The sequence below is a fragment of the Puma concolor genome, chromosome C1 (genome assembly GCF_028749965.1).
Source record: "Puma concolor isolate L17-30 chromosome C1, mPumCon1.1.hap2, whole genome shotgun sequence".
NCBI lineage: Eukaryota > Metazoa > Chordata > Mammalia > Carnivora > Felidae > Puma > Puma concolor.
Window position 1 is genome coordinate 46,286,822 of NC_141674.1, and position 20,486 is coordinate 46,307,307.

Below are 20,486 nucleotides of genomic sequence, written 5' to 3' on the forward strand. Positions count from 1 at the left end.
AAACGGGTGAGGGTGAGGGTGAGATGAGTGTCTAGGTTCACCCAAAGGCCAGACTCTGATGTGGAGGGCTGGCCCCTGAGGCCAGTGCATTAATGAGAGCAATCCTGCGGCTGAGCTATGGCAGGAAGAGTGATAACAACGCTAACCTGGAAATGGAGTCAGTATTGGCCTCCAGGGAGCCACAGAGAGGATGACAAGTAGCAGAATGGCAAGCTGCTGGAGCCATGCAAAGGTGACCATTGAGAATGGGAGGGTTCCTGCCACTGGATAAGATGGCTGGCCTTCAAGGGAGCATGCTGTGTGGCCCTGCTCAGCCCATTACTCACCACTGGGCTGTGCCGTACTATTTGCTGGTCTCTCGACTTAACCATACCCCCTTTCTCCTTGGGGCTTTCCAAGAAGTAACGTGCTGTTTCCTCTACCTGGATTTCTGCTCCCCTCCCCATAACCTTTCTTCTTTGCCTGGCTTATGCTTATCCATTCTTGGTCTCTGCTTAGGTAGGACCCTTCCAGGCAGTCTTTCTGTCTCCACAGTTTTGGGTTGGGCGTCTTCTTCTTCTTTTATTTTTATTTTTTAACGTTTATTTATTTTTGAGACAGAGAGAGACAGAGCATGAACGGGGGAGGGTCAGAGAGAGAGGGAGACACAGAATCTGAAACAGGCTCCAGGCTCTGAGCGGTCAGCACAGAGCCCAACGCGGGGCTCAAACTCACGGACCGCGAGATCATGACCTGAGCCAAAGTCGGCTACTTAACTGACTGAGCCACCCAGGCGCCCCTGGGTTGGGCGTCTTGTTAGATGCTGAACCCCAGTGCACCTAGGATTTACTGGTTACATCACACCATTGCAGCTGCCTGTTTCCATTATGCATCTTGTTAATGATGCGTTCCCGGAGTCTTGTCCATAGCCTGAAGCTGGTGCACAGTAGAGGCTCAGTGTCTTTCTAGCAGGAGAGGTTCAGAATCCAAGCCCATATATGCTGGGCCTCCTCTGGAGCTTTCCTTTACTCTGCAGCGTTGGGGTAGATTCCTAAAGAGTCTGGGCTGGACTGGACAGTGCAGAGGGTGAGGTGGGCAGGAATCTGATGGTGAAGTGTCTTATATTTATGGCTAAATAGTCTGGGCTGGTCCAGAGGGTCTTTTGCTGTGCCTGCTAACCAACCAGTCACCCTGAACAGACAGGCACAAGATTCTAACAGGCTCCAGGCTTTATCCCCAGTTGCCATGACAACCAGACTGCACAGTGATGGATGGTATTGATTGACTGACAGACTCCTGGTGTCTTGGTTTTGTCCCCATCCCCCCAAGTCATTTGCATACACATGGACCTAGGAGACCCTCAGCACCATTCTCCTGATCTTGTCCTGATTTTGAATTTCTAGCTCTATCTTTGAAAGAGCCCCAGCTTTAAAGGGGAAAAAGGTGTGATGATGTCAAAATTACTCCCCAGCGCCACCCTTAGCTCTCTCTCTCCCATAGGTGACATAATGTGGCATGGAGGACATGGGCTTTGGACATAGACTTTGGTTCAACCCAGTTCTACTATTTACTTACTGTAGAATTTTGGGCAAGTGACTTAAACTATCTAAGCCTCTGTTTACTCATCTTAAAAATGGGAATAATTCTGACCTCAGCTCAGGTCACGATCTCGCGGTCCGTGAGTTCGAGCCCCACGTCGGGCTCTGGGCTGACGGCTCAGAGCCTGGAGCCTGCTTCCGATTCTGTGTCTCCCTCTCTCTCTGCCCCTCCCCCGTTCATGCTCTGTCTCTCTCTGTCTCAAAAATAAATAAAACGTTAAAAAAAATGGGAATAATTGTACCTGTCATGGAGAGATGTGTGGTTATGAAATAAGATAACACATGGGAAAGCTTTACCTAGCACATAACAGGTACTTAGCAAATGTGGGCGTTCTCTCGGCCTTCACTCATTCAGAACAGTTTATACTGCAGAAAGCTTGATTAAGAAAATTTGTCTTGACAAACGCCTCGGCCTCCATCATTCTCTGATTTTCCAAGCTTAGCATCAGGGACCACGAGCCCAGTCTGGGTATGCTGTAGCATTTGTTGCAATACTAATCACAGGAACACTTGACCGTGATGGCTGGTTCTGAGCCAGGCACAATCCCAAGAATTGTACTTGGTGCAGCTTCGCTCACTTAACCATCACAAACAACCCTATGAGGCAGACTCTACAAAAGCCCCCACCTTCCAGATGGGAAACCATGGCACACGGAGGTTCAACAATTTGCTCAGATAGTTGGTGTGCAGAGGTGAATTTTAGCTCAGGTGGTCTCCATTCCAGAGAGACGGAACATCTCTGCTATACTCACTCTCGTCATGGCCACCTCAGCCCCCTCCGCCATACTGCCTCTTGTGTATGGCCAAAATTATCTAGAAGGGCCAGAGTCCCTGAAGATAGCTGTTACCAGTCAGGAGACAGACCTGAGGTTGTAGTCCCACAACACCCATGGGGAGCACAGATTGCCGCTTTGTAGAATGAGGTGTTCAGGGAATGAGGGGCTCGGTAAGGCCACAGCTACTCACGCCACATGAGGAACATTTCTCTGCACAGTTAACACTAATGTGATGAAAGGAAACATCCAAATGAAACCGCATTTGGAGGTAACACACGTTACATCACACCCTGATTCCTGGGCCTGTTTATTTTGGAATTTGGGGCAAGTAACCTAATGATAGTAGCTAAGATCTGTTGAAGACTTAATTGTGTCAGACACTGTTTTTAGGGACTCATGTGCGGAAACTATCACCCCCGTTTTTACAAACGGGGAGAATAAAGCCCAAAGAAGTTCAAGTAACATATCTGAACAGAGTTCACATTGTTCACCACAATTACTGCTTTTTCCAACCAGCGAGCCTGCAAAATGGATAAATGCTCCCAGCTCCCTAAGACTGTTGTGAGCCTCCAATGGGATAACACAGAGTGAAAGTGCTTTATAAAATATCATCTCTTAATCAGGTGTGAGATGTTACAAAGATGTCGTGTGCATCATCAACCAAAAGGAAGATCTGTGACTACCGAAACGTTTTAGAGGTATTGTCTAGATTGGCTGGAATCAGCCCATCCCTGAGCAATCCTGGGGGCTTGTCACATGCCAGGGTCTGTGCCAAGACCTGTAAAACCCAGAAGACAATTTTACAAGTTTGTGGTATAATTGGAAGAACAGACCAAGAAACTGACAATTGCTAGGATTCGCTAAATACTATGCTGGAGGGAAGCACTGGGTTGGCGTGGGGGACACACGAGGAGACCGTGGAGACACAGATTTGGATCCCTGAGAGAGAAGGAAGGCTTTCTAGAGTCGAGTGGGAGAGGGAACAGCATGTGAAAGGCACAGAGGGACTTACACTATTATTCTTAGGTGGTTGGGAGAAGCTTGAGTTTCAGTGGATAAACAGCACAGAGGGGGCAGGTAAGTTAGCCTATCCTTCCCAGCTAAACAACCATCTCTTCCAATATTATCACATGAAATGGACCCTATCAGGCTCCCCTTTCCTTCCGAGGCTGTCTTTGGGGACAACCGATGTAGCAAAGCAACACAGCAGACAGATGACCGCAACCTGAATGGCAGTTGTTTGTTGCAAAGGGATAAATAATGTCTTACACCTGCTGTTTTCCACCTGATGGTTTTCATCTGAAGAGTGACAGACTTGCTGTGTTCTGCCACCTCAGAAGTCAAGCTGCCTGGTCCTGCCTTTGAGCCACAGTGATACAGCCTCTCCGTGGAGGTGTGAGAGCAGCTCCCACGCCTGGGCCACAGTCGAGGCCAGGCTGGGAAGACGTACTAGACGTGGCGGCCAGGGACATGTCCCCTGGGCTCCTGGCCTGCAGGAGGTCACCACAACAGCTCTTCTTGAGGCCAGATCAGAGCGGGAAGGAACCCAGGGGCTCCCAGTACCTCCTACACTGACCTTACCTCTCTCTCTTTTCTACTCTGGACTTTAGGTCAGGGTGGCTTTTCTGAGCAGAATCCTGGTGCTGGGGATGCAGGGCCTGCACATGGTCTCCCTCTACTCTCAATGCGTCCCCACTTTGTCTGACTAATCCCTACTCATCTTTTCAGACTGGCCTCCGATATCCCTCCTCTGACCTCCAAGCAAGACTTAGTCCTGACTCTGTTGCCTTCTTCTGCGGCCCTCATCCCACAGGGCAATAACTGTTTCCTTCCATTTCTTCACCCTTGCCTGTGAGCTCACTGAGAGTAGACACTCTTGAGTCCTCCTTATTTCCAGATGCCTGGCACACAGCAAGGAGTCATTAAGTACTCACCAAACTTGTTTCAGATGTTCCCTAGGTGTTCTGGTATGTTCTTAAAGTTTCAGAATCGTGGCTTTGGAAGAGACCTTAAAAGACCACCGGTCAACTCTTCAAGCCCTTCCACAGTGCTCCTTACAGACAAATAGCCTGTGCTTGGTACCTTCTTGGTATGGGGTGCTCACTGCCTTATGAAACAACTCCTATCTCCTTGATCTGTGATGATGATTTACCTGACGCTGAGCTTAAATCTGTCCTCTTGTAACTTCTGTCCTTTTGGCCCTCGTTCTTGCCCTTCCAGCCACACAAATAAGCTTACTTCCTCTTCCTCAAGATAACCCTCCAGTGAGCTGAATCTTGTTCTCCTTATCTTAGACCTTTCCTCTCTTGTTCAGGTAAACATCCCCAATCCCCTCAAACATTCCCAAAGGATGTTCCCTATTTCCTTTTTTCCTCCTTTTTCGTTTTATTATGGTAGGAACACTTAGCATGAGATCTACTCTTTTAACAAAGTAACACAATTTCAAGTGGACAATACAGTCTTCTTAACTATAGAGACAATTCTATCTCTAGAATTTACATAATTGAGACATTATGTCCATTGATTAGAAATGCCTTGGGGTGCCTGGGTGGCTCAGTCGGTTAAGCGTCCGACTTCAGCTCAGGTCATGATCTTACAGCTCGAGAGTTCAAGCCCCGCAGCGGGCTCCGCGGCGGGCTCTGTGCTGACAGCTCAAAGCCTGGAGCCTGCTTCAGATTCTGTGTCTCCCTCTCTCTCTCTGCCTCCCCCCACTCACTCTCTGTCTCTTAAAAATAAATAAACATAAAAAAAAGAAAAAGAAATGCCTCATTTCCCCCCTCCCAACTCCTGCCAACCACAATTCGACACTCTGGTTCTATCAGTTTGACTATCTTATATGCCTCATATAAGTGGAATCATGCATATCGGTCCTTCTGTGATTATTTAATTCCGCATAATGTCCTCAAGGTTCACCCATGTTCTTGCATATGGCAGGATTTCCTTTTTTTTTTTTTTTAAGGCTGAATCATCTTCAGTGAATGTCACAGTCTCTTATTTCCTTTAAAATGTGGACGCCAGACTTTTGTGCCAGGTTCTGGGTTTCTCTAAGCTGCAGAGAGAGAGATGCTCCCCTCCTTTACCTAATTGATTATAATTTTCACCTGGCATTTCACCTGGCTTCATCGTCCTCCTGAGCTGGAAGTTATCCAAAACTCTACAGCCTTTTTCTGCTTTCCTAAGCTGTTCCCATTCCCTGTTGTGCTCGTGCATGGTATTTTCTCCCCAGCTTTCTCAACTGAGTCTCATTTCACTACGCTTGGTCCGTCTATCCTTCCAAACCTTCCGAGGGCTTTTTGAATCCTGATTCTTTATCTGAATGATCCTTGGCTTTTCATAGTTACTTCTTCTGGGTACATATGATGAGCCTGGCTGCCAAGTCCATATCCACGGCATTGACAAAGGCATTGACTGAGACAGGGCACAGGCCAGCGCTCTGTGACAGGCCACCAGAGTTCTCTGTAAAACCGTGGTACTCAACATCTGTTCCCAGATGCACTGAATAGGAGTCATCTGGGTTATTTTTTCAAAGACAGAATGCTAATTACTCAGAAATACAGAATTAGAATTGATACAGGTGGGACGCAGGAATCTGTATTTTATTTTTTATTTATTTTTTTTAATTATTATTTTTTTAAACGTTTATTTATTTTTGAGACAGAGAGAGACAGAGCCTGAACGAGGGAGGGGCAGAGAGAGAGGGAGACACAGAACCGGAAGCAGGCTCCAGGCTCTGAGCCATCAGCCCAGAGCCCAACACGGGGCCCAAACTGACGGACCGCGAGACCGTGACCTGAGCTGAAGTCGGACGCTTAACCGACTGAGCCACCCAGGCGCCCCAGGAATCTGTATTTTAAATAAGCACTCCAAACCATGTCACTATGTAGTCCAGTTTGGGAAACATCAACTCCAGGGGTCTCTGAAGTTCAAAAACCGTAACAAATGCCACTACGGTCCAAAGTGGGTATCTAGGGAGTCCAGCCTGATGGGATGGGGTGAAGCCATGGCAGATCATTGTTTGGTTCCATAAATACAGTTGGCCATTGAACAACATGGATTTGAACTGTGTGGGTCCACTTCTAGGTGGATTTTTTTTTCGGTAAATAGAGTCCGGGACTGTAAATGTATTTTCTCTTCCTTATGATTTTCTTCATGACAGTTTCTTTTCTCTAGCTTACTTTATTGTAAGAATGTACTCTATAATATAGACAACACAAAATATGTGTTTATTGGCTATTTATGTTAACGGTAAGGCCTCCCGTCCACAGTAAGCTATCAGTAGTTAAGTTTTGGGGGAGTCAGTTACACTTGGCTTTTCAACTGTGTGAGGGGTCAGCACCCCCAAGCCCCATGTTGTTCAAGAGCCAGCTGCGTCGTCAGGCCACCCGTGCCCACACCCATCTGGGCAAGTGCCGCACGATTCCAGGCCTTTTTCTGTTCTTTCTCCCCTCTCCCTCCTCTGTTCTTTGCTTGACGGAAGCAAGACACCTCTGGCCCTGTGTCTCAGTTCCCAATACGGCTTTCGAGTGGTTTCAAGTCCTGGATCTTGGCCCTGCATTTGACCTCCTCTGCCCCCCACCTCCCAGCTTACTGGGCATGGTTTCCCATGGGTGTTCTGTAGATAGCTCTGATTGAGCAGCTCCTACAGTTGCCGATGAGGCACTCCATTCCCAGCCCTCGTGTTCTGGAACACGCAACTCTCAGGAGACGCCTTCGCTTTTGTTTGGTATATTGTCCCAAACCTGCTAGCTTCTCAAGGACAAAGGCTTACTTATTCAGATTTGTATCATACTCCTATTACTTTAGCTCACAGTGCCTACACTGCCCAACACACGATGTGCCGGGGATGGTATGCAGTTGGTGTTTACTAAATTTTTCTAACAGCAGAATTCTTTAGTCTGATGCGATAATTGGAATTAGTGAAAATACCACTGGCTTCTAAGCGAGCCAGACTTGAGTTTGAATCTCAGCTCCACCATTTCTTTTTTTTTTTTAATGTTTATTTATTTTTGAGACAGAGACAGAGCATGAATGGGGGAGGGTCAGAGAGAGAGAAAGACACAGAATCTGAAGAGGCTCCAGGCTCTGAGCTGTCAGCACAGAGCCCGACGCGGGGCTCGAACTCACGGACCGCGGGATCATGACCTGAGCCGAAGTCGGACGCTCAACCGACTGAGCCACCCAGGCGCCCCTCAGCTCCACCATTTCTTAGCTGTATGACCTCAGGCAAGATAATTAACCTGTATGAACTAAGGGCGTCTCAACCAGAAAAGAGAATGTGGCTAGGTGTCCAAGGATGCTTTCAGCTCTCACGTCGTATGATCCTTAAGTCACAGGCCTTCCCTTGCTGGCTGGTACCCTACGTCGGTGTCCCCGGAAGGCAAATCTTTGCAGTGAGGCGGTGCCGCTTAAATCGAACTGGATTTCTCTTTCCCCTGTTGCGTGTGGCAGGCTGTGGCAGACCGTGCCTGAGCAAAAGGGCCCTGCAGACAGCCTCCAGCCTCCCCCACTCCGCCCCATCAGCCTGCCCTGGCACTGTAAGTCCACGGCTCTCCACCATCCCCCACTTGTAATCACTCTGGCTTCTGCCTGTGAATTCCTTTCCCCCGCTTTTGTTGATCACTGGGGAAGCATTTTTTAATCAAAACAATTAAATATGCTAAATCTTCCTCAATTAGTAATGCATCAACAATTAAAAGTGCTTGAATAGAAGTGGCCGAGGAAGCCCTGTGCTTGGTGCTGAGTGCTGGTGCTCACAGCGTCCAGCCTCCCAGGCACCAGGAGCTCAGCCGTGATTCAGAAACACGTGCCCACAGGTAGGGGGCTGCGGCTCAGGCGGGCCCGGAGATGGGCAAATCCAGCCACTTTCTCTGCAAACGGGAAAGTGAGGCCCAGTGCCATCACCGGCCTTTTCTCAATGCACCCAGGGTGCCTATGACTGGGATTGGTTTCATTTTACTTAAAAAAAAAAAAATTGTACATATTTAAGGCATACAACATGACGATTTGATATATGGAGTGAAATTATCACTACAGTGAAACTAATGTTTTTATTTATTTTTGAGACAGAGAGAGACAGAGCATGAGCAGGCGAGGGGCAGAGAGAGAGACACATACAGAATCCGAAGCAGGCTCCAGGCTCTGAGCTGTCAGCACAGAGCCTGATGCGAGGCTCGAACTCACGGAGTGTGAGATCATGACCTGAGCTGAAGTCAGACGCTTAACTGACTGAGCCACCCAGGCACCCCATACACTAAAGCTAATTAACACATCTTCTCCTCACAGAGTTACCTTTTCCTGTGTGTATGGGATGAGAGCACCTGAAATCCACACTTTCCAATTTTTCAGTATTTCATATGTATAATTAACTATAGTCATCAGGCTGCAATTAGATCTCTATACGTACTCATCCTACAGGACTGCAACTTTGTTCTCTTTGACCAGCGTCCCCCCCCCCACCCCAACCCCACCTCTGCACCTCCAGCAACTGCCTTTCTACCTCTGCTTCTGTATATATTTATTTGGTTGTTTTAGAGTCCACATATAAGCGACATCATGCAGTTTTTCTTCTTTTGTGCCCGGCCTACTTCATGTAGCATAATGTTCTCCAGGCTCATCCATGTTGTTGCAAATGACGAGATCTCTCTTTTTTTTTTTTTTTAAGGCTGAATATCATATATATCACATATGATAATCAGATGTATGTAATAGTCATACACGCATATTTATACATACGCCATAATTTCCTTATCCACTCATCAAAGTGACTGAGATTTAAATTCAGGATTCCTGACTTTTGAGATTCTTCCCGTCAGAAGCCCATACCAAAGGACTCATGGCATATATTTATTTATTTACTCACCTTTTTCACCCATCAACCACTTATTCTGAAAGTAGTTACTGAGCGCCTCGTCCACAACAGACACTGTGCCGCTATGCCGACAAGAGAGTGGTGAATAAGGCACAAATCCTTGACCTCTAGCCACAGATAAAGCTGGACTCTGTAGCGAGGGCCGGTATCTTGCTCTAGTTGACTTTTCTAGCCTTACATTGCCAGCCCGACCAAGGATTGGAAACTCAGCTCTATTCATTTACGGATCGAGGGCTTGGGACAAAATGACTTTCGTGCTTTGAGAATTACATGCCTCATCTAGAAGACTCAGATTCCTCCGTGGGTCCTCAGATGTAAACAAATATGGAGACAGCTAATGTGGGACTCACAGTTCTCGTGGGGTCAGAAGGCAGGCCCGACTTCCCGTGGAGATCTATCCATCTTCTAAAGGCAGTCTGGCCTCTCCAGGGTAGGAGGAAGACCTGGGCAAAAAGAATTGTGCAAATATGATCATTCATGCCCAAACGCACACACCGGTAGTTCTGAAGAAGGAGGGAAGTATTCTGATCCAAGTATGCTTCATGGAGTACATGACATTTGAACTGGAGCTTGAGTAGACTTCGGAAAGATGGTGAAAGAGAGAGGAAGGAGCAACGAGTCCAAAATGGCAGCACGAAAATGGTGCCGATCACGGGCCAGGTACTGTGTGAGGCACAGGCATTTATGGAGATGGATGAGACAGAATCCCTGCCTTGAGGAGGCTCAGTGGAAAATGTGCAAAGGAAAGGGAACTAGCACTTTTGAGCAGCTAGTATGTGCAATACATATTCCTTCTCATTACCAGAATTATTTGGGTTTGAACCGCACAGAAGGGAACACTGAGATTGGGTTAGAGGACTGGGATTTCACCTTAGCTCTCTGAGACTCCAAAACCAAAGCTAGCTTCTCCTGCTGTGAGTTGTTACGTATTCACAGTCTTTAAGCGTCTCAGCATTTTGTATCTCTCTGTCTCCCTGTGACAGGCATTACCAGCACAGATATCAAGAAATGCTTCGGAGGCTTTGTGGGCATTGACTATGATTACACAGACAGCATAAAAACTGAAGGACGTTTATCAGCAGAACGTTGTGAAAAAACTGGAGGTGGCAATACTAGTAAGTATTTAGTAATAGGTCCCTAAAAGAGAAGCTAGACTTTTCCTTGGACACACACTCAGGGCACAGACACTATTTTGCCCTTCAACTGGTTCCATTTCAGTCAATGGTCATGCTGTATAGCTGTTAAATACCCCAAACCAATAACCGGTTGTGGCTCTATTTTGAATTAACCATGTACTGAGATCACCTTAGAAATATGTGACTTCTAGATTTCGAGCACTAGACAAAGATCTAAGTAAGAACTGGGATGAAGGGAATGTACAGACAGAACCTGGACAGTTGACTGTTGAGATAAAAGCCCACTGGGTCATAGTCTGCCGAGAGAGGACAATATAGTTACCAAGCTCAAAGAACAATTATTAGAGAAACTTGTATACGGATATTTTTGGCATTTCCCGAATAAGGCAGTGAGTGTTCATTCATTCATTCATTCATTCACTCATCAAATGTACTGGGGTTCAGGTTACTCCCACTGTGTTGGCTACTCATGCCTCGGGGCCTTAAGTCAAATACTTTCTTCTCCGTGATGCCCTTCCCTCCTCTCTCCATTTACCTGGTCATTCACTTTTCTAGACAACTCACCTTTTGTCCTGACAATCCTCCCTCCCCGCTGTAGATCTAACTGCCTTTTTCTCTATGCCCCTTCTATGCCCCATAGAGACATTTGTCACAGCACCTATGATACTTAATTGAACCTACTTGGCAGGTAGCAGGCGCTGAGTACACATGTGGCATATGAACGAATAAATGCGTGCACGAATGAATCCTCACCCGTTTCCCCATCCTGTCCCTCCGCCATGCGGGTCTGGTCTGGGCTGTCCTCACAGTGTCTGCTCTAATTCAGAGGATGGGTCTAGTTCTGGGTCTTGGTCCTTCCCTTCTGGTTGTCCTGCTAGTTCACTGAGCAAGGTGGAAGAACGGGAGACAGCTGTAAGGGGATCACATAAACTGTCCCAAATCTCATCAGTGGAGCTTGCCAACCAGTCCTTTGGCTTTTTGGAAACTGAACTAATGCACTTATCTTCTTGCTGGCAGACAAAGACAGGCTGGCCATGGCTGTGGAAGACATCATTTCTCGAGTGCGAGGTGGCAATTCTGGCTGGGGCGGTGGCTTGACTCAAAACGGGAGCACCATTACGTATCGTTCCTGGGGGAGGTCATTAAAGTATAATCCTGTTGTTATTGATTTTGAGGTAAGTCTTTTCGCACTTGAAGAAACTCTACGTCCATGAGGAATGAAAGTGAAGCAGACCAGATCATTTCATATTTCTTATTATGAGCCCATCAAAGAACAAGATTAAATGTAACGGCACACTGATCTGGTGGCCTTCCCGCCGCCTGACTACAGGGAGCCTGTGACTTTAAACCCAGGCCACACGACCTCCGGGAGCAGAAGCTTAACATCTGGGCAGAGCCTAGTTTTACACTAGTGGTCCCAGAATTTCTTCAGAATTAGGCCACATTAAAAATAAGAACTTTCATTTATACAGAAAAGACTTTAAAGTCACATTCGTTCAGTCGAGGGTTGGCAAATTTTTTCTGGGAAGGAGCTGATAGTAAATGTTTTAGGCTGTGTGGGCCACAGACAATCTCTCATACAAATTCTTCTCCTTCTTTTTTACAAACTTTTACATACGTAATAACCATTCTCAGCTCAAAGGCCATACAAGAACAAGCTGTGGTACCAAGCTGTATTTGCTGCCCTTGCTCCAAGTGATCTCATCCCCTTATCACAATGAACCTCTGGTCCAGAAGTGAGTCTCACTATTTAAAAGATTAGGAAACTGAGGCTCCAAGGAACTAGTGATCCATTTACAGTCACAAAGCTCATAGGTAGCAATACTTGATCTCAGACCTTTGGACTTCATGACCAGTTTCTCACATCCCTCTACCCTAGCACCTTCCTTAAAGCCATGGTTCTCAACCATGGGGGGCGACTTTGCTCCCCAAGGGAAATTTGGCAGTGTCTGGAGACAGTTTCAGTGGTCACAGCTAGAAGGTGCCACTGGCATCTAGTGCGTAGGGACCATGGATGCTGCTAAACACCTCACAATGCACAGACAGCCCCCATAAGAAAGAAATATCTGACTTCAAACATCAACGGCGCTGAGGTTGAGAAACCCTGCCTTAAATCATTAACTTCGGAAAGGCAGTAAAATTGTATTCAAGTTGCAAAGGAAATGGATTGGTCTACCAGTTGTCAAACTATTTCTATTCATACGCAAGGATAGTCCATTAAGAAAAGAGTTGTATTTTGGGTTTTTTATGATTACTTTCTCGCCCATTTTCTCTTGACTCTTGTCCATTTTCTACAGATATTTAAAATCCCGGGTATGGATACATTTCTCTTCTTAAAATATATACCAACAGTTGAACCTAAAAGTCTATTATAACACCCTGCTCTCTATGAAGAAAGAGGTCAGATGGATTAACCCTGATCTCATTTCTTCTCCAATAAGTAAGGGACCATTTTCACGCACCTGTAATTCACATAGGGTCTGAAAATTGCTATCATCAAGCTATTAGTCATTTGGTCAAAAAGTGTAAAATTGATATCAGGAGCAATATATAAACTTTCACGGACAAGAGGTGAACTTTGTGTTTGCCTTGAACAAAGCTCCCAAGGGGAAGTCTGATGTTAATGATTTGGAGAAGACCGAATACCATCTTGGGGGAAAGAGAGCCTAGGTTTGGGATGAGAAAGATATAAGTTGGATCATGGCTCAGCCACCTTTTCAGTGTATAGCCTTAGACAAGTTACTTCATTTTCTGAGCCCTAGTTTCCTGGTCTATAACATGGAGATAGTAACATATTACATCACAAGGTTAGGGAGAGAGTAGTGAGTATTTAGTGAATGACAGTTGAAGAAACAAGCTGATGGAAGCTAAGTAAGCTGGCCAAATCTCATAGCTGGTAAATGGCAGAGACCAACTTGAGCTCTGTCCCACAGACTCTAACATTCACAATCTCTTCACAACACATTTTGGCCCTGAGAAGTTTGGATTTGATGCATTAAGGAGCTGGTAGGTTGTGGAGCAGGGAGGTGACAGCGCTAAAGCTATATTTTATATATTTTACTTATATTTTTATTGTGTGTTTATTTTTGAAAGAAAGAGAGAGCATGAGTGGGGGAGTGGCAGAGAGAGAGGGAGACACAGAATCCAAAGCAGGCTCCAGGCTCTGAGCTGTTAGCACAGAGCCTGATGTGGGGCCTGAACTCAAGAACCACAAGATCATGGCTTGAGCGGAAGTTGGATGCTTAACTGACTAAGCCACCCTGGTGCCCTGAGCTGTATTTGAAAAAGAGGATGCTTACAGATACATGAAGGATGAACTGAAGGGCTGGGAAGAGAGAGAGACAGACTACAGATAAGGAGGTTAGCCAGGGGATTATTTGGAACCTGATGCTCAGAGAGGAGACAGTGTCTTATTTGCATATCCCCATGGTAGCTTAGCGGTGATTATTTATGGCAGGTACTGAGATTGAGTGAATATGGGAATTATGTTATGTTATGATGCTATGTTACATATTATTATGTGTTATGTTACATCATGTTGCTAATATCACACCACTTGCCTTCTCGGAATCTGTTTTACCTATAAAATGGGAAGAAGATCATGGCCAATATCTTTCCAAGCTCGAAGATTCTTTTTATCCACCCCTCTTCCCTTCTTTCAGTCCCCACCTGCCCTTCCCAAGGAGTCCCTTTCCTCTCCCTGAAGGGTCTGGGATTGAGAAGTGAGAGATGGGGGGCTGAGTGCTGAGCCCCGCTGGAAGGTCACAGGGAAGTTGCCCAATGGTCCTAACCTTCCCTGAAATTAAGAGTCATCATTAACTAGGGCCACAGGGCGGCCCATTCTGCATGCACTTCCTAACAATGGGGCCAAACTTTCTGAACTTCCAGTAAGTGGTCGCCTGCCCTTGGCTGGCCGCCCAGCCAGTCCTGACATGCCCAGCCTGGTGACCTCAGCTGCGGCCTGTGACCACAAGCCAAGGTCCGTTTGTCACCGATCTTTCTGTACACATTTCCAGGAACCCATTCGAGGCCACTGTGAGTGCCCTCCATTGACTTTTGATTCTGGAGGAGGGAGATTGCCCCAGTGTGGCTCAGTCCCTACCTCTGAATTGCCCTGCGACCTTGGCAAATCGCTCCTCTCTCGGGGCCTCAGGTTACTGTCCTATAAAATGAGAGATCTGTAAAGGAGCTCTCACTTTTTGATTGTGTGTTAAAATATATAGCCTTAAAAGCATGCTGACGACCACCATAGGTACATGCAATTTGAAAAATTTCAGCTTTTATCCCCCTACCATCCCATCTAACTAATCAAAACGGTGCTTTACTTTATATTGTTCTTCCCTTTCATGCTGGCATCTCTCATTCATTATTTCTTTAGATCTTCATAAGAATTCTAGGAAGAAGGTTATTATTCCCATTTCATAGATAATGGGGCTCAGGCTTAGAGAGGGACAGAAAAGAGTTCTAGGCCGCATAACGAGGGTGTGAGCAGCATTTATTGAACTTGTACTCCGCGACAGGCTTTTCCAGTCTACCAGCTCTCATCGTCACAGTAAACCTGGAAGGCAAGAGTACTGTTCTCATTGTAGAGGCAAAGAAGGCAGGCTCCCCGTGTCACCTGACAGATCACATAGCCTGGAACCAGTGGAGCCAAGATCCGAAGACAGATTTTCTGCCTCCAGATTCAGGGCTCTCACCTCCATCCACTACTTCCCAGCCAGGGGTCGATTTTGCCCCCCAGGGGATATTTGGTGATGTCAGCAGACAGTTTTGATTTTCACAACCTAAAGTTATGACCGGCATCTAATGGGTAGAGGCCAGAGACACTTCGGAACATCCTACAACCCACAGAACAGCCCTCCTCTGCCAACAAAGAATTATCCAGCTGGAAACGCAGTAGTGCTGAGGTTGAGAAACCCTGGCCTGTAGTCATTCCTGGAATAGGTGGCCCCAGAGGCCAAGGACCCCTACCCTCCACCCCCCACATACAACCATCACACTCACACCAGTGTGAGAAGTATTCTGCACCGCCAACTACCTATCAAGGACTTTAATAATTCCTGCTTTGGAGGTTACGGATTAAAAACCAAAACCAAAACCAAAACCAAAACCAAAACCAAAACCAAAACCAAAACCAAAACCAAACCAAACAAAACACACGCTAAACACACATAATACTTTACACTCTTCCTGCTTCCTTTAAAAGTGCCGGAGGGGGGCCGATGAGTTGGCGCAGATAGCTGCTGAGTTCTCTTCTTCTTCTGGGACTGGGGGGGGGGGGGGGGAGGGGGGGGGCACAGGTTTCAGAGTTAAGGAGGCCCATGTTCAGAATGGCTCTTGCACTTAATTGGGTGATCCTGAGCTAGTCCCTCGAACACTCAGGGTCTCTGGAGTTTAGTGCCTGCTTTGCAGAGTGGCTGTGAGGGTCCAATGCAGTGAGATAGAGTTCTAGGTCTGTGCCTCGCATGGAGCAGGCCTGGGAAGGCCTGATGGCCAGTTTGTGGGCTCTGGGAAGCCGGAAGGCCAGGGAAGGGCTCTCTATTTTTTTTGAACCCATAGATGCAGCCCATCCACGAGGTGCTGCGACATACGAACCTGGGGCCCCTGGAGGCCAAGCGCCAGAACCTGCGCCGGGCCTTGGACCAGTACCTGATGGAATTCAACGCCTGCCGCTGTGGACCCTGCTTCAACAATGGGGAACCCATCCTCAAGGGCACCAGCTGTGAGTGCCAGTGCCCACTGGGTCGCCAGGGCCTTGCCTGTGAGCAAATGGAGCAGAAGGGTAAGACCCACGTACCCTCACTCAGATTCAAGCCTGGCCCAGCTCAGAGGCGCCAGTGCGGAAAGGACTGTTGGGGTTCCCAGCACCCCCCTTTGTGTGTCCTCTTGCCCACTACTCTGGCGACAGCACTCTGAGATTTATGGGCGACTCCTCCTTCCCCCTTCAACGCTTCTTACGCTTTCTCCCAGCTATCAAGACCCTCTCTCAGATGAGAACTATTTTCGTTTGTTTATTTTGTTTTGTTTTGCCAAGGTGTACATGGACAGGACAATTCATTTCAGGAGGGACATATCAGTTTCTTAGTGTTGCCACAACATATTACCACAAGTTGGGGGGCTTAAAGCAACAGAAATTTGTTGTCCCACACTTCTGGAAGTTAGAAGTCCAGAATTCAGGTGTATTGGCCAGGTTGGTTTCTTCTGGAGGCTCTGAAGGCGATCTGTTCTATGCCTTTCTCCTCGCCTCTGACGGTTGCTGGTAATCCCTGGCATTCCTTGGCTTGTGGATGTGTCATTCCAATCTCTGCGTGTCTTCACGTGGTGTTCTTTACTCTACATTCATTTTCTTTTCTTCTAAGAAAACTAGTCATTGGATTAGGACCCACCCTAATCCATTGGGATCTCATTTTAACTTGACTTAATCTGCCAAGACTCTACTTGCAAATAAGGTTGGGTTTACAAGGTAATGGGTGTTTGGACTTGAGCACATCTTTGGGGGTCAACTACAAGAGTTTACTCACTGTCATTACAGTGCAAGGAGCTATGACTACAAACAAAAGGGTTGTGGCAGGTAAGATTTAAGTGTATAGTCGCACAGCATGAACTCACTGGTACCAGGCAAGAAGGCTCTGAAACAAGGATGAGAAATCCATATCCCTTAAAGATAAGAAGTGTGAAGACCTGGAAATGAGCCCCAACTACTTCACTAACTTACTGTGAGACACTGGTTAGCCATTTCTTTTTTTCTGGGGTTCATCTTTCTTGCTTGAGTTTCCTTTGAGCTTCAAGAATCTCTATACATGCTCAAATCCCCAAGCTTTCAATTTTCTGCACATACAAAACTACTTATATTACACATGGAATGATGGCCAAAACACATGGGCTACCAAATCAATGTATAAATCAACCTCAGTTGGCAACTGCAGTGAAGATGATGCGAAGAAAAGGAGAAAAAAAGAAAGTCTGGATGGGTACATCTACGGTAGCACTACTCTTAACCCAAACCGTTGATGCCCATGGTAAGTGGGGTAGGAGCCTGGTTGTGAAAATGAGCTGATGGTGGGTTATAATCACCTCATTGGTGGAGTAGTTCTCAAGGGGAAACAGGACGGCAGAGCTCTGGTGGCAGAGAAGCCTTTGAAGGCCAATGTTGCCAATTTTCATGTGAGAATTCCCCATAAAACAAGGGATAAGAGCAGTACCTTCATCACAGGTTGTGTTGATGTTAAACTAGCTAACATGAGGCAGGCTCTATGATTATAAATAAGAGGAGGAGATCACTCCACTGGCAGAGGATCTATCTTGGTTTGGTGTCTTCTCTAAATCCCTCTTCTACTGCTGAAGGGAGCACAAATTAAATCTTGGCAAGCTTCTTTGTATCCTGCAGGAGGAATTGTGACAGGGGTGAGCCAATATGGTGAGTGAATTCCAGGGTCTTTATGAAGGAGGATGCAGGGAATAGAAAACAAGTAGACTGGTTACCAGGGCAAAGACAGGCACAGTTTCCTTCTGTAAACTGAAAAAAGGCACTGCCCGATAGGTGGGTAAATTGGGAGAAAGAGAGAAACTTCTTAGGGCTGATACGGACGAGCTCCAGGGCCCAAGAATTCTTGACTTTTCAAGCAGAGTGTGGACTGGGTTTCAACCCTCATTTGCCCCATTGGCTAGGCAGCTTTTCCAGGGGGACCAAAGGTCAGTGAACAGGAAGAGTAACTAACCCTTATTCTTTGCCAGACACTGTCTCAACACGTCATGGGCATGCATTCATCTCTTCCCCCCAAAGAATGTTAGAAGTACCATTATTAGCCCCAATTTACAGATGAGGAATTGGGGTAGGAGGAAGGTAACATACTTTGCTCAAAGTCACCCAGCTGGGGAGTGTCAGAACCAGGATTTGGATCTAGGGGTTTGGACCCACCCTAGGACACAAGCTCTTAACTGTTACATTCTACTGATGTATATACTAAGAGTCAAGAAGTTTCAGAAATGAGGGCAGAGAGTCTGAGATGATTATATTGACTATTATCTTGGAGAGCGGGGAGGGAAGATGTGTTCATGGTTATCAGCCTGACCTGGCTTAAAGGGCCAAACGTGAGTCCTGCCTGGGTAATCACAATTACAGCATGGGCCCCCAAACGAATGACTCATTTGGATCCCTTGCATCCCTGTCCAATATTACAGAGGTAGAGAGACAGGGAGTGTGGATTACTTAGATGTGCCTCTTCAATGGTCCAATGCCAGACTCAGTTGTGGCCATGCTGAGTCATATGTACAGACAATGGGCACCGGAGAAAGGGGGCATGATGCCAATGATCTGGGGGGGGGGTGGCAGGACCCAGAGGATGGACCCTCCTCCTCAGAGCCCATTTAACCTACAATATTACATTCAGTCAATTGCAGGCAGTTCACAGGTACCCCACTGACCTTGTCACAAGCACAGTGTGGACATCAGGTAGCCTTGGGGACATCAGACTGAACGTTCAGCCTGACAAAGACTAATTTGGTAAGGAAATCTAAGAGTGGGAAGTCAGCCCCCATGGGAACCCACTGACGTTGGTCCCTAAGTATTTTCCCAGCAAACCTTTGCCTGTGGAGACCAAGTCACAGAGGTGGGAAAAATAGAGACAGAGAAGCCTGCTGTGGCTGTCCCACCGGGGAGTATAATTACAGAGCTGGAAGGGGCCTGAAGGTAATCTAAGCCAATGATATTCACACTGGGATCTGAGGAAACTTGGAGTCTTAGGGGCTGCCCCGGGGGAGCAGGGCAAGCCAGATAGACACCCCAGCTTCAAATAAAACAGCTGTACTTTCATCTGGTGGCCGTATTGGGGCTCACATAAGATTTCATTTAAGGGAAAAAAAAAAAACACACGAATGAAAAAAATGATGGAAAAACTCCAGTGGATTAGTCCATCGTTTTCATTTACAGAGGTGAAAACTCAGGCTGAGAGAGGGTCTGCCCAAAGACCCGGAGCCAGTAGGAGGCAGCAGCCCCAGGCCAGGGGATTTTGCATGAGCTGGACTTCCAGAGGCAACCCTTGATCAGTGCCTGTGTTCTGATGCTCTGTGCAGACCCTGTCACCCACTGTGGCCCCAGCATCAGAGTCTGAGGGGCTCTGATTTGCAGACCCTCAGTCAGAAGCCCTCAAGCCCCTCCAGAGGGCTGTCAGGCTGGCCCTTGTCTGTGAATCCTTGGCTGGGCTGTGCTCCCTGCTCTTCACACCCTCCAGTGGCTCCGTGTCATTCTTCCGGAGGAACGTGTCTTCCTGCTTCACTCTGCTATCTATCTTCCATGCAACTGTGGATTCCAATTTCATGAGATGGGCTCTCAGAAGAGGCTCTTGCTCCATCCAGAGTTTCAAATTAAGTGCAAGGCGGTGAGCACAGAGGTCTTGGTTGGCTACGCCAGGCATTTCCCCAAGGAGAGATTGCAGACCACTCTTGGGCAAAGGGATGGGCCTCCCTCCTTATAATCCGAGCTGCTTCTTGTATGCTAACCTCCTCCTCCCCTGGGAAATTATCTGTGCAGGAGCCAAGGCGGATGGTCGCTGGAGCTGCTGGAGCTCCTGGTCTGCTTGCAGAGCGGGCACCCAGGAAAGGAGGAGAGAGTGCAATAACCCTGCACCCCAGAACGGAGGCAACTCCTGTCCAGGGTGGAAAGTGCAGACCCAGGCTTGCTGAGGGCCTCTGGGCACAGATGCAGCGGATGGCACCCCCTGCATTGACCACTGGAAAAAGACTTCTTTCAGCTGAGGGGAAATGCAAATCAACGTGGACTTTTTCTCTGTCCCGCCAACTTCCAGGAGTAGGACCAGCCTGTGCCGTCTACAACTAACTGTCCTATTACCCACAAGATGCAGTCATTCAACAACTGGGCACTGAATGTCAACTAGGGCCTCAGTCCTGCTCACAGCACTTCAGATCATCTGAGAGAGAGAGAGAGAGAGAGAGAGAGAGAGAGAGAGAGAGAGAGAGGAGGCGGGGTGGGGGGGAGGGACAGAGAGATTTCAACCCATGCCTTAGAGGGACTTATAGGATGTTAGAAGTAGGAGGCAAGCAGATCAATGGCCAATAAAACAAAGTATGATGAGAATGGTCTCAGTTCTTTGATCACAATATTTGTTCATTC

The 20,486-nt window shown here is 47.2% G+C and overlaps 2 protein-coding genes across 2 annotated transcripts in view; one reads left to right on the top strand and one right to left on the bottom strand.

Moving 5' to 3' along the window:
• Positions 1 to 20,450, top strand: part of C8A (complement C8 alpha chain) — a 69,603-nt gene extending 49,153 nt beyond the window's left edge. Inside the window, exons 8-11 of the mRNA XM_025912199.2 lie at positions 10,205 to 10,336; positions 11,375 to 11,532; positions 15,917 to 16,139; positions 19,887 to 20,450. Coding sequence (XP_025767984.1) covers positions 10,205 to 10,336; positions 11,375 to 11,532; positions 15,917 to 16,139; positions 19,887 to 20,038 — 665 coding nt within the window. The 3' untranslated portion in view covers positions 20,039 to 20,450. The remainder of the gene's footprint in view (positions 1 to 10,204; positions 10,337 to 11,374; positions 11,533 to 15,916; positions 16,140 to 19,886) is intronic.
• C8B (complement C8 beta chain) overlaps positions 14,832 to 20,486 on the bottom strand; it is a 54,348-nt gene continuing 48,693 nt past the window's right edge. The window contains exon 12 of the mRNA XM_086717098.1: positions 14,832 to 14,915. Coding sequence (XP_086573224.1) covers positions 14,905 to 14,915 — 11 coding nt within the window. The 3' untranslated portion in view covers positions 14,832 to 14,904. The remainder of the gene's footprint in view (positions 14,916 to 20,486) is intronic.